General features: G+C 37.9%; 1 protein-coding gene across 1 annotated transcript in view; it reads right to left on the bottom strand.

Annotated features, from left to right (window-relative positions):
• Positions 1-4709: 4709 nt before the first annotated feature.
• GRIK1 (glutamate ionotropic receptor kainate type subunit 1) overlaps positions 4710-14429 on the bottom strand; it is a 171631-nt gene continuing 161911 nt past the window's right edge. Inside the window, exons 14-16 of the mRNA XM_069074843.1 lie at positions 12275-12500; positions 6122-6372; positions 4710-4859 (exon numbers count right to left, since the gene is read on the bottom strand). Of these exons, the coding sequence (XP_068930944.1) occupies positions 4710-4859; positions 6122-6372; positions 12275-12500 (627 nt within the window). The remainder of the gene's footprint in view (positions 4860-6121; positions 6373-12274; positions 12501-14429) is intronic.

The raw sequence follows: 14429 nt of genomic DNA, 5'->3' as shown, positions 1-14429 counted from the left end.
CTGGAACCTGGCTATAATATTCCTAGGAGTTTTCTTTTTGGGATCTTTTTCAAGAGGTGATTGGTGGATTCTTTCAACCTCTCTTTTGCCCTCTGGTTCTAAACCATTAGGGCAGTTTTTCTTGAGAATTTCTTGAAGGATGATTTCTAGGTTCTTTTTTTAATCATGACTTTCCAATAATTTTTCAATGATCTCTCCTGAATCTATTTTCCAGATCAGTGGTTTTCCCAATGAGATATTTCACATTGCCTTCTATTTTTTCATTTGTTTGGATCTGTTTAATAGTATCTTGATTTCTCATAAAGTCACTAGCCTCCATTTGCTCTAGTCTAATTCTGAAGGAATGCTTCTCTTCAGTGAGCTTTTGATATTCTTTTTCCATATGGCAAATTCGACTTTTTAAGGCATTCTTCTCCTCATTGCCTTATTGAGCTTCTTTTGCCATCTGAGTTAGTCTATTTTTTAAGGCTTTATATTTTCTTGTCAGGTTTTTGACTCTCATTTTATAATTTTCTTGCATTCTCATTTTTCTTCCCAATTTTTCCTCCACTTCTCTTATTTCATTTTCAAATTCCTTCTTAAGGTCCTCTATGGCCTGTAATCAGCTCGTATTTATCTTGGAAGCTTTTGGTGCTAGAGTTCTGACTTCACTGTTTTCCTCCTTTTCCATGCTTTGATCCTTTTTGTCCCCAAAATAGGAGTGTAAAGTTGGATTGCTCTGTTTGCTTTGCTTCCTTTGCCTGCTCATGTTGCCACTCAATTATTTGACTTTTGGGCTTTTTCCTACAGTAGGGCTCTGCTACCAGACAGGAGCTTTGTACTTTGTCTTTAACATCTATGGGTTGATAATTCTGGAAACCACCACAGCTTCTAGTGATTTGAAGTCCCTCCAGCTGGTCAGGCCTGCCCTGAGGCTAAAACCTCCAGCTCACTTGGGGCTGAGATCAGCTCCCAGAGTGCTGTGATGGCCCCTTTCTGCCAGGGTAGCTTCTCTGTGTCATTTTGTGGGTTCTGTAGCTCCAAAGTGTCTTCAGAGTCCCCTTTTACATGAATTGGGGGAGGTCGAATCCGGAGCCCTGAGGAAGTCCTGTTTCTACTCCACCATCTTGACTCCTTCCCCCCTACAGTATCTTTTCTAATGAGATGTTTCCTATTCACTTCTATTTTTTTTTATTATTTTTATTTTTCTCTTATTATTTCTTGTTGTCTAATGAAGTCACTAGCTTTCTCTTACCCAGTTCTAATTTTAAGGAGTTATTTTCTTCCATAAGTTTTTGTATCTCTTTTTCCCTTTGGTTGATTTTTTTCTAATAATTTTCTTGATTTTCCTGCATTACTCTTATTTTTCTCCTAATTTTTTCTCAACCTCTCTAATTTGATTTTTGAAGTCCTTTTAAAGCTCCTCTAAAAACTCATTTTGCACTTGTGATATTTTTTTTTCTTTGAGATAGAAGTTGCTATTTTAACTTCACTATATTCTTCTGAGTTTGAATTTTTTTTTATGTGTCTTATTTCTTGTCTGTTAACTATATGTTAGAATCAGACCCTAGTCCTAAGGTGTGGGGAATAATGTGTCAGGCTTTAGGGTTTTTTTGTGCTGTTGTTTTCTGAGGTCTGAGAGCCTGAGCTCAGGTACTCCTCTCTGCCCCTGATCCATGACCAGGGTCTCCTACTGCAAATATCCTTGTTCCTTGCTGTCCCTCCTGCAGCTCAGCTCACTCCTCTGCCCTGGAACCAAAACCAGGGACTCTGTTGTCCTTCAGGTACCTAGAATCAGCAAGGTCCTTGGCCCTCTGCAACTAATGTCACCAGCTCACTTCTTACCCATAGCCATAGCTTGGGACAGGTCAGATTAGCACACCTGAGCTCAACATCCAGAGCCAGCAGAGAGCGCTGCAACCTTCCCTGACCAACTGTCCAACCCTGACACTGTCCATGAGGGGAAAATTCCTGAAGCTGAGACTGCCACCCTTCACAGCTGACCCCAAGGTTTGTTATTTGTTGATTCTGTGGTATCTTGAGGTATATGCCCTTCAATCTGGACAAACTACCACTTCCACAAGTCAGATCTTTCCTAATGTTCTCCCAAAGTATTTATAATTGCTTTACCTCTATTTTTAATTATTTCTGCTGCTCAAAGTTCATTTTGAGGTTTTATTTTATATCATTTGTGAGGGAATTTAGGAGAGCAAGATAATTTCCTGCCTTATTCTACCATCTTTCCAGAATCCTCTCTAAAAATAATATTTTTCTTTAAAAGCTTCTTCTTTTCCTTGTTCTGCTGAAGAAGAGGGTGAAGTGTTGTGTTGTTTCTCAGCCAGATGAGAATTCAAGTGCATTCAAATTTGCTTATTTCCTATTTTAAGAATTACGACATGGACACATTACCAGTAGATTTAACCAATCACTAAAGTCTAATATTGATACTGGCCACTTTTAAAAGCTGTGTATGCTAAAATTAAAATTCTTCTTCTTCACTTGTTTTCTCCTCTTAAGCAAAGATTCAACAAATATGCTAAAAGAAGATTCTATTTAGAGGATGAGCTTTTTGTTTTTGTTCTGGACCTGCAATTTCATCAATGTAGACAACTCCCTTTCATGACATTAAATGTTCTGTATTTTATAGTCTACATTGTCATAGTGGTATGTATCAGCAATGCCATATTCACAATGCCTATAGAGATTACAAATATGCTGATATAATTATCCATCACAAAATACATCAGGTTTGCCATTTGGGGAAATAAACTAGAAAATTTATTAAGATACCAAAAGACTGAGTCCCAAAACCAGAAAGTGAAAGCCATCAGAGTAGTTATGACATTGGCACAGTTAGATAAAGTAGAAAGCACCCACATTCTCAAGCCTTTAAAACAGAACAGGCTACCTCAGGCAAAGGTCCTCCTCTCCCCACTCACAGCAACCACCCAGCGTCCTGGAAGAGCGCTCCCAGCAGCTCCGGCCCCTGGCAGTCCTCAGCAGGAGTCCTTAGCAGAAAATCCTGCTCCCAGCAGCTCCAGCCCCTGGCAGTGCTCAGCAGGGGTCCTAACTAAAAAAAAAAAAAAAGGCAACCGCCGCCAACTGCCAACCGCAGGACCGTTAGCTCGGCTTTTCACTTTCTCTTGCTCTGCTATGTCAGCACGTCCATGGGGCATGGGAGATCTTTAAATCCCATAACCCTTACATGGTACAATGCCCATCTGGACAGAGAACAAATTAGATGAGTTTAAGAAATATAATAAGCTTTGAATAGAAATACATTTTTGTAGTGTTGGAAAATTTCAACCATACAAAAGATTCTGAAGATCTCTGTCTCTCTTCTCCCTCTCCCTCTCCCTCTCCCTCCCTCCCCCCCCCCCCTCCTCCCCCCCCCTCCCACTCACTCTCCCTCTCTCTCTCCCTCTCTCTCTCTCTCTCTCTCTCTCTCTCTCTCTCTCTCTCTCTCTCCCTCCCTCCCCTCACCCCCCAAAATTAGGAAACCTATAAACCCATGACTTATTGAAGTGATAATTTTTTCTTTCTAAAGGTAGAGGAAACATATGGAGATTGCTCTTTTCGCATCTGCTTTTGATTCAACAAGGACAAACTCATTGCTGAAGTAGACACAGCAGGAATCTTGGAACCAAACTACCACAGAATTGAATTAATGAGAGAGAAAAAGAAGAAAACTGGTGAAAATTTAACACGCTCTCTAGATTTTTGTCGTTGTTCTTGTTCAGTCATTTTAGTCATTGCTGAATCTTGTGACTCCATGTGGGGTTGTCTTGGCATTGATACTGAAATGGTTTGCCATTTCCTTCTCAGGTGGATTAAGGCAAACAGATTAAGTGACTTGCCCAGGGGCACAATCTAGTATCTGAGATTGGATTTGAATTCAGATCTTTCTGACTCTAGGCCCAGCACTTTTGTCCAGGGAGCCATCTAGCTGCCACCTAGAATCCTATACCTATGCCTATACTCCTATACCAATATCCCTACCACTATACTAATTTATCCATATCTATCTGTGTGTGTATGTGTGAGTGTGTGTGTATGTGTATTGTCAAGGTTCCCCCCCACCCCGTGCCCCCTTTTCAAAAGTAAGCAAAAGTTCTCTTTATTCCATCGGAGGAGGGAAATGAGACACCTATGCTGGGGTCTGCTCTGATGGACTCTGACCACAGGGAGACAAAGCCTTGAAACATCCACCAGTGGCTAGATAAAGATTCTCCTACAGTAAATATACCTTTATCTATCTTTGATATCTGTGTCTTGAATTTTAGGCTTCTCCAAGAACTGGCAGGGAGGACATTTATTAGATGTTCCAAAGACCACCATAAATTAGATAGACTATGCTTTTCCAGCTCCACAATCTGTACCTCCCTTTTGATTGATAGTATTCCAGGAAATAAGCATATTTTCATGCAGAAGAATAGAAACAACATAAATGCTTTTTTTTCTTAAATTCCTCCCAGTGCAATGTTAAGAACATAATAATGTACATATGGAGAAATGAAATGCAAACATTTAATGCACTTCATTCAATGCCTATAAAAGGTGAACTTCTGCTATTCATGATGAATATACAAAGTTCCAAATCCTCTGCAGTTGAACTTTTTTTGTGGGATATGGAAATTACAGTCACTGTTATTTGGAAGAGTTAAATACTGATTGTAGTTTATTAGCCTTGAGACAAACAACTTCATTTGACACACCTTTTGTTTTACTGACTACACAGCATGGACTGAGGATTGTGTTGGAATCCCTTGTTCCTCCTGAATCAGTTTGCCACAGTCTAACTCCATAGTGAAAGTGGTTCCAGATGTGGAGTTGGATGGTTGAGTTTGTTTACACTGTTGTCCATAAAAGAAACCAAAAGCCTTGAAAACAAAAGAAACAAGGAAATATAATAAAAATAAGTAAGTTAAGATAAAAATGAAATAATAACAGAAGCAAAAGGAAGCTGAAAATTATAGGGAGATGGACCAAAATTATAAATATATACAGAATTTTACTTTTTGAAATAAGCACCTTAAAACTCCTTAAGAAAAAATAAAAGGTAACAACAATGCAGTATACACTTCCTTTTCATTAAAAATTCCTAGAATAATGTTCTCATTTAAGTAAGATTCACTGTTTCCCTGTTATTTCTGATAAAAATTTCATTTTGGGGGCGGCCAGGTAGCACAGCGAGTAAGAGCACCGGCTCCAGTGTTGAGAAGACCTGGAGATCAAATCCCGGGCTCAGACACTTAGCACCCACCCAGAAACACCTGGCCATGTAACCTTGAGCAAGTTACTTAACCCCAATTGCTTAGGGGCGGCCAGGTGGCTCAGCGAGTAAGAGTACCGGCTCCAGTGTTGGGATGACCTGGAGATTGAATCCCAGGCTCAGACACTCAGTACCACACCCAGAAATAACTGGCCGTGTAACCTTGAGCAAGTTACTTAACCCCAATTGCTAAAAAAAAAAAAATTCATTTTGAAGGGATATCAGATTGTAGTAAATCTATAATATTCAAAGTTCAAGAAAGACTTCCACTTAAAATTAGCCACGAAAAAATACGTTTTCAAAAGCATGATAAACTCCTAAAAATTTTTAATAAAACATTTTTCAATATTAAATGGCCATTTATATTTTGTTTTGTATTTCTATAAAAACTATTTTTTCCCTTTGTGAATTACATTTCTTAAAAAAATGAATGCCAAGTCATAGAAGAATGCCTTTACTTAGCATAAATTTTATTTTTGATAAAATCACTATTCCTATTCAATCTTCCTTCAACTTTTTTATCTTTCTTCCAGTTTTAAAAATTTATTTCTTTTTAGGTCTGTGTATTAAGACCAAACAATTAGTTGACAAATAACTATACTTGGAATTTCTTTACATTTAAGTAAGCACTAATCAAATTTAGAGAACAAGGTTTTTCTTTTTTTCTTTGCTATATTAATAAATGATATAGTTGAAGTTCCAGCTCAATCTGTATAATTAAAGGAAGAGTTGGTTCTACATTGATTTTCCCTCCCAAGGAATCTTTTGGACATTTTGTATTGCCATTCAATGAAAAATAACACATTTCTTTAGAAAAAAAGCATTCACACTTAATTGTCAACTATCCAACCCAAGCAATAAATAACTCACCTGTTCAACATCACTGTTCTTCCTTGATTTATATATAAATTCTCCAATGGCTACAAATACAGAAAGGACAAGTCCAGCAGCTAGCACAATAAAGATGCCACCAATGTTTTCTACTCCCAAGGCACTGGCCTCTTTGCTGTCCTCTTCAGGACAGCCATTTCCCCGCCACCATTTTTCTTTCATCATATGCAATTTTCCTTCCTCTTGTAGTTGAAGGATAGCAATAGTAATTTTATCCCGGTAAGGAGAGCCTGGAAAGCAAGATCATTTGGGTGATGTACATTAGACCTATATATAGAGAAATAACATTGTGCTTATTGAAGGTAAATGGATAAAAAGGAACCAAAATACACTGGCAAAGGATAAGAAAAGTTAAAGGTAGTTTTAAATCTAGGAAGTACTACAAAGGGTGAGATGATAATTTGGTATGTCTTTGGGTATGTATATATGGAATAAGAAGTATCTAACCAAGAATACTCCTGCATTCTATTTTTAAACTAATCTTTTCCCATGCTAAATGATTCCAGAGAATGTGATTCTACCTCCTTTGGGCTCATGATTATATCTTAAATTGTTACATGAGTTTAAGGATAATTTTCCAAATTCAGAGATGACCCTCTTCTTCCCCTTCTCCAATTCCATTTGATTGCAAAATTTACATGTGTCTTATCTAACTTCTCTCTCCCAGTTATCACAATGACCTTTGAAGGTGCTTGTAGATTGCTGGGATAAGTAAGCACAAGATTATATCTGTAGCATATATATATTCAGAATTTTCAAACTCCCATTATATGAAAGCCAAAGTATAGCTGGTATTCCAGCCTCTATTTCCTAGAGCAAGGTCATCTACATCTCCTACTCAGGGGAATGGAGGAATTGCTAAGGGGTTGGCCTATCTCTAATATCCACTCAGTTCTCCCACCCACCCCATTCTGGTGTGATTCTCCCCACATATATCACAATGACCAGCACCCCAGATCTGTTTAAACAATTAAATTTAATTAGCTTTTATTTCAATCAATCAATCAACATTTATTAAACATCTACAAGGGTGCCAGGCACTGTGATAAATGCTGGGAGTGAAAAAAGAGATAAAAGACAGTCCTTGCCCTCCAGTAGTTTACAATCTAATGGGGGAGGAGGGGAGGAGACAAGATTCGAACAAGGCAAGCTCTAAATAAGATAAATAGGAAATAAAAAGGGAAAGGATTCAAATTAAGAGGATTTGGGGGAGGCCTAATGTAGAAGATGGGAGTCTAGGTGGAACTTATTCATCCTTTGTTTTTGAAGAGAACCAGTGACATAGTGGGGTGACTACTTGCACATGAACTGGATTTAAGTGAGGCAGAGTCGCTCTCCTCACTCTCTCTTCCAGAGTCTTGGAAGTCCAGTGGCAAGACAAAAGTCAGGATGACTTCTGATAGCCTGGGACGTATGGATGACATTGGTATCTTCAGTGTCTGACCAAGTTCTGGAAGATATGGCAAGAACAAAACTACAAACAAATATAATGTGCTAGCACCATGGGGATGCACTCCCCGCCCATTTTATTTCAATCTCAGGGAGAGTGGGTTCAGACAATATAACTTCTTCAAAGCATTGGTCCCAACCTAGTTCACATACAAATGTGGCATTGCTGCTAGATGAGCCCTTGTCCCAACTTTGTCTGGACTGGGTCCTCAAAGTCCTGCCTCATTTCCCAGGGGCTAGCTGCAAAACTTGGCATTATTTAGTCTCTAATTTTTAATACCCTATTTAATGACATTTAGTTGAATATTTTTAAAAATATTTTTTTAAGTTTGGTTTTTATGGCCTAAATGAATTGTAAATTTTTGTAAATGCCATACACACAACTGAGAAATATCTCTATATAGCTCTATGAAGAGGAAGGAATATATACATATATGTGTGTGTAGTATATATATGTATGTCTTAACATATATATGCATATACATTCCTTTATCTTCCCAGTCAAAAATGATCAGAGAACTATCATATATCATTTTATAAAAAATCTATTCAGGCTATTAATGTCTTTCTTGTTTATGTTTTGAGATTTGTCTAAGTCTGAGAGGGATGCATTAAAATTCTCAATTATTATTGTTTTACTGAATTATTCTTTCCTGTAAATTAATTGGATTATTTATTATTCTGGCCTTAACTTCCTTATACTTTACTTATTTTGTTTGCTCAGGTATGAACTGGATACCTGCTAGCTTAGTAGCAATCTGAACTGTGACCCCCATCCTTGCCATAAATCCCTGAATTACAGTATTCATGTCCCAGATCCAGGTTCAGAGTGACACAGCTGCTGGGTATATCCTGTTGCTGCTTCCTGCAAGGTTCCTAGTTCCTACTATTTGCCCTAGAATACAGATGCAGCATATAGATAGAAAGAGATAGATCTAGATTTATCTACCTATCTATCTATCTATCTATCTATCTATCTATCTATCTATCTGTCTATCTGTCTGTCTGTCTGGTCTGTCTATCTATCTAATTTTCAATGCCCACAGACCCTTGACTCTTTCCTCATGCTGAATTTGCCTGGAAAATAACTTATTGTGGTTTCTCCATGGATTTACTGATCTGATTTCCTCTGTCTGAAATTCTTCCTAGATGTTTGTTGCAATGGAGAACTATGCTATACTGCTTCTTTCTAATCTACCATCTTTCATGGTCTATGTCTTTCAGGATTTAGATTCTATGCCATTTGGTGCATATATAGTAACACTATTAATTTATTGTCTATGGTACATTTAAGCATAATGGAGTTCTGGGCTTATCTCTTTTAATCAAGTTGATTTTTATTGTTGCCTTTTCTGAGATCATGTTCAATAGCCTTGCTTTTGTGAGTTCAGCTGAAGCAGAAGAGATTTTGACCCATCCTTTATTTTACTTCTGGTTGAATATTTCTATTTCAAATGTTTTTTGTAAACAACAATTTGTTGGTTCTGCTTTATAATTAGTTCTGCTATCTTCCTCCATTTTATAGGTGAGTTCATCCCATTATTGGTCATAGTTATTACTGCTTATTGTGTATTTCCTTTCATCATATCTTTTTATACTTTCTCCTCACTTTTTCCTCAGTCACTTCTTTATAAAGAATAAAGAGTTGAGAGAATACAAGAGGTGAGGTCAATATTACTGATCAAATATATGAATCCCATATAAGTTCTGAGGATTCTCATCCTCACTTCCATACCTACAGATAAATCTCCTGTCAGGTTCCTAGGGGGTACCTTTGAGGAGTTGGTGGTAATTCTCATTAATATCACTGACTCAAGTCTTATGAACTTCACCCAAAAATTATTATGTGAGAATCATTTAATCAGACAGACAAGAATTTTTAAAGGAAGGACTAAGGACACATAGTAAACACAACTGTGTGTTTGTGTTTGTGTATATTCAATGCTCCTTCATATAAAAGTGAGGTTTACATGCAGTCCACTTATTTCAACCACTCCTCCATGTTTGTATAGTCTGTGTAGTCTGATTATTTGAGATAATCCCAAAGTGGATTAAAAATGCATATTTCCTAAATGAGGACTTGCAGTTGTACAAGGAAACATTGAATTAGTAATCACTGTTTTCATCTTGGATAGATGATACAAATACACAATGCAGTGGGGCCAGCATTATACAGTAGATCGAGATGGATTGCATTTATGATATTTTCAGTGCTTTTAGATAGTCTCAACTGTCTTGCTACAACAAAAATTTATCTTTTAACAGTAATATTCTCCTAGTGATGCTACATAACTATGAAGAATCCCTGAATTGTTGTTGCTGAGTTGTTTTTCAGTTGTGTCCAACTCTGTGACCCCATTTGGGGTTTTCTTGGCAAAGACACTAGAGTGGTTTCCTTCTCCAGCTCATTTTATAGATAAGGACCTAAGGAGCTAATCCCTTGCCCAGGGTCATGCAGCTAGTAAATGTTTAAAGCTGGATTTTAACTCAGGTCTTGTTGATTCCAAGCACAAGTATTCCTATTCCGTCTTGTATCCTACAGCAGATTAGACCTTGTCACTTATCTTCAATCTCTCCCTGTCTCCTGGTTGCTTCCCTTCTGCCTACAAATATCTTCATGTATCCTTCATCTGCAAAACACTTCACTTGATCTAGCCATCCCTGCTATTGTTCTGTGTCTCTTTGGCCTTTTGTAGCTAACCTCCTTGAGAAGGCCTTGTAGAACAGCTGCTTCTACTTCCATTCCTCTCACTTTCTAACTCTCTCGAGTCTTGCTTCAGACTTCATCATTCAACCAAAACTGCTTTCTTCATATACTAGTGATCTTTTAATTTCCAATTGTGATGGTTTTTTGTCAGTCCTCATCCTTCTTGATATCTCTGTAGCCTTTGCCACTTTCTTGGTTCCCGTTCTATATCCTGCCTGTTTACTGTTCCTCAGTCTTCTTCTCATCCAAGTCATACCTGCTACCTGGGAGTCTTCCATCAATCTCTATATTCTGGATCTTCTCTTTTCCCTAGATAAAAATACCATTTCACTTGCTAATGAAATAAAATTGCCATGTATTCACTTATCATCTCCGTGCTCATGATTATCATCTACTTATTAAACCTTAACCTTTTCGCTGACCTCTAGTCTTCCATCTCCAGCTTGTAGATTGAGAACTGGATGCCTTGTAAACATTTTTTTTAATATAACATGTACTAACCTGATGTCATTATCTTTCCCCCTAATTTCACCCCATTTTTAACTTTATTATTACTGCTTAAGTGTGCCACCCTCCTCCTAGTCACCCAAGTTGACCACCTAGATTTCATCAATTCCTCACTCTCCCACCCCCTTTTTGTTGGACCAATCTGTTACCAAGGCATATTGATTTTACTTTCATTAATTCTTTCATATATAACTTTTTATCTCCTCTGAAAGTACCTGAGATAGCCCTTCATTACTTCATACATGAACTGTTGCTTTGCCTCCAGATGGTCTCCCTGCTTCAAGTAGCTTCTCACTCCATTCCTTCTTCCACTCAGCTGTTAAAGTGATATTACTAAAGTGCAAGTCCTATCCTATGGCCCCACCCTCTCCCCTCAGCCAACAAACTTCACTGGCTCCCTCTCACCTCCCTGATCAAATAGGAAATCCTTTTTTTTTTTTTGCATTCAAAATCCTGTATAACCTGCCCCTCATCCCCTACCTTTTTCAGTCTTCTTTCATCCTATCTTCCCTTCTCCCACATCCTCTGTGGCCAGTAACACTGACCTTCTTGCTATTCCTTGAACAAGACACTACATTTCCAAACTTGATATTTTTACTGACTGTTTCTCATGCCTGGATTTCTCTCCAATTCTGACTCCTAGTTTCCAGAAGACTTAAATCTTAGTTAAATCTCACCTTCTACAGTAACTCTTTTCTGATTCTGGCATAATTCTAGTATTTTCACTCTTTGAATTTTTTTCTGTTTGATCCTGTATAAAACTTGTTTGTACATTGTTGTTTGTATGCTATTTTCCCACTAGATTGTGAAATTCTTGAGAGCAGGGATTTTTTGTCTTTTGCCTTTATTCATGCACAGTGCTTGGCACATAGTAAGTATTTAATAAATGTTTATTGATTGAATATTCTAATCTGTATAAATTCCCTGACCTCTGCTTGCTTAGATAAATGGATTTATTTGCTATTTACTACTTGTGGTTGTCTTTTGTGTAATTAGCATTTAATGGAAAGGGAATTGAGCCTTTGCATTTAAGCTTTACATCTTAGTCTATAAAGGATATTTTTAAATGAAAGTAAATAGATTTAATTCTAATCCAGTACCACCTTTCTGAGGAAAGCAGATTAGACAAATTGGTGATACAGTCACCTGTTCCCCTCTAAGTAGTTGTTAAAGTCTTCCTTGAAGAAAAATAGGTGAGATTCCTGAGTCAATTATCAATGCCTGACCAGGAGCCACATTTAGACAAACACAAAACCTCTAAGAGCAGCAGCCACACTTTATACAAGGAATTGAAGCCTAGGTTAGAGATAGTAGGTACTTAAATAAAACAAAATGACATATATAATAATTCAATTATGTTGACTAATTAAATAAGAGAGGGCAAAGAGAACTTATTCCTAGCTCACTTCTAGCTTCCTAAACAGAATGAAGGCATTCAGTGTCAAAGTCATGTACCTTTACCATCTTACCAATAGGGGTTCCCACTCCATAACCTTTGGAATCAATGAGTCCTCCAATCTGAGTAAGGTTGCAGTTTCTCTGTGTCACATACTCAATGCTAGTGGATTCCATCAGTAGAGCGTAGTCGGTGGTGAGCACACGCTGGATTCCTTCATCATTGTTTTTTACCAAGGCTGTCTGTTGCCTGCTGCTCATGAAAGCCCACATTTTCTCATAAGTAGATATCTTTGATTTCTGTAAGAAGAGAAAGAATGTAGCAGTAGAAAGATGACAGAGAAAACATTCTGTACTTTTTCAAACTTATTTGTTCAAGTAACACATAGTAGTTTCATCCTTTGCAAATGGGGACCCTAAGTACAAGGTAGTGATTTTCAAACAAAAGAGTTGAAATAAGTGAGGTTTATTTTTATTGAGTTGTTTGAATTATTACCTCAGTCTCCTTTTTCTACTTTGATTAGGCAGAGGAAAAGATTGTAGACTTAAAATAGCACATGCCTAATTGAAAGTACAGTACCATGATCTTCTGGAACAGTTTACTCGCTGGTTCTTGGCCAAGGATTGAGGGCATCTAACAAGCGCTGGTAAAAACATATTTGACTTAGCAAAAGGGTTTTTAAATAGAAAAGGAAATGGTAAGGATAAATTGTTAATGTGTAATCTACCCAGCTCTATATCCTGGAGAGTAGTTACAGTAGCAGAAAAAGTATAGTAACAGCAAGATGCTGTGAAATTCCAGTAAGTATTGTTTCTGAGTTTAATTTGTGGTATTTCTCAATTGTGAAGAATTGCAAACTAAGGAATAAAATTTTGCTGGTGAAACTGAAATTTTTGGTGTGTCAAAACCCTAGATTTGGGAGGAGTAGTATCTAAAAGGAACAATTTGTTTTTGCTTTTTCCCTTGTGCTGTTAGGGAAACATCTTGGGAAGTGTAATGCCAAGCAAAGGCAACTTCCCAAGGTTCAAAATACCAGCACAGGTGCTCTCCATTTTATTCAGTGAAAAGTTAAGAACAGAGATCAAAACATGACATCATTCAAAATACAGCATTTACTAAGTGTGATTTAATCAAGTACTAACCCACCCCTGGACATTACATTCATTTAATCAATCACAAAGCCCCTGTTCTAAATACTACTCCACCCCTAGACTGTACATTCAATTTAGTCCATCACAAAGCCCCTCTTCTCAAATGGAGATTAGTTTCCAATCATAAGTAAAGTACATTCATTTGTTCAATCACAGAACACAAAAAGGTCAAAAGTTCCCCACCCTTGGATCACAATTGAATCTACCCCAGAGTTACAACAAGCTTAAGCACAGAACTTAATACCCAAATGGAGGTCTTTTCTTCATCTTGACATGAGGCAAGTTCTCAGCAATCTTTGTTCCTGGGGAGACAAAGCTTAGCAAGGCCACAAGATACATTGCCAGTGTCTTCATTAATTCATTCTCTGTCTGCAGAACAGTCCTAGGACCCCTGAAAACATTAGCAAAACCCTCTTCCAGGATTTCTGTAAACATACAACAAGAAAATCCCTCTTCGGGGCTTCTGAACCAACAGCAAGGCTCCAAACCTCCACAACAACAGGACTGTCCTTCACCAGTGGACAGAATTCACTCTCGGTCTGCAGAACAGTCTCAAGAGCTCTGAACCAACAGCAAGGTTCCCAGACTTCTGCAACAACAGGACTGTCTTTCACCAGTGGACAAATCTGGCAAAACAACATCAAAACAGACAAAGTACCAGCAAAACAGCCATGTCTCCTCAGTCCTTGGCAGCTCTGGGTGGCAGCTCTCAAAAGTCCTGGACAATTCAAAGTGGCCCTCAGCAATCCTCTCAGTCTCTCTCTGCCTCCAAGATGCTGCTTCCAAAAAGTTCTTCTGCCTCTCTCTTTTCTTGTGTCTCTCTAAATTTACGTCACCAGCTCCTCCCAGTTCAGCCCTCTCTTTTCACGTCAACAAGTCTATCCCACAAGTGGGATTCACAAGCTCTGGGTTTTAACACCAAAAACCAAGCCAATACAGGGGGATCTTTATATTCCATTACTATTACAGGAAGTGATGAAAGGAGTAAATGAGGAAGGCTTAGTAGGGATTTTGAGAACTTAGTGTCCACATGGCAAACACATTTTCATTTTGGCTTGTCACTGAAAGAGAGTCAGA

This window comes from Petaurus breviceps, unplaced genomic scaffold (genome assembly GCF_028583685.1).
Source record: "Petaurus breviceps papuanus isolate PSGF00001 unplaced genomic scaffold, PetGlider_PUasm1.0 90897, whole genome shotgun sequence".
NCBI classification, from domain to species: Eukaryota; Metazoa; Chordata; class Mammalia; order Diprotodontia; family Petauridae; genus Petaurus; species Petaurus breviceps.
This window is presented reverse-complemented; position numbering and strand designations above follow the sequence as displayed.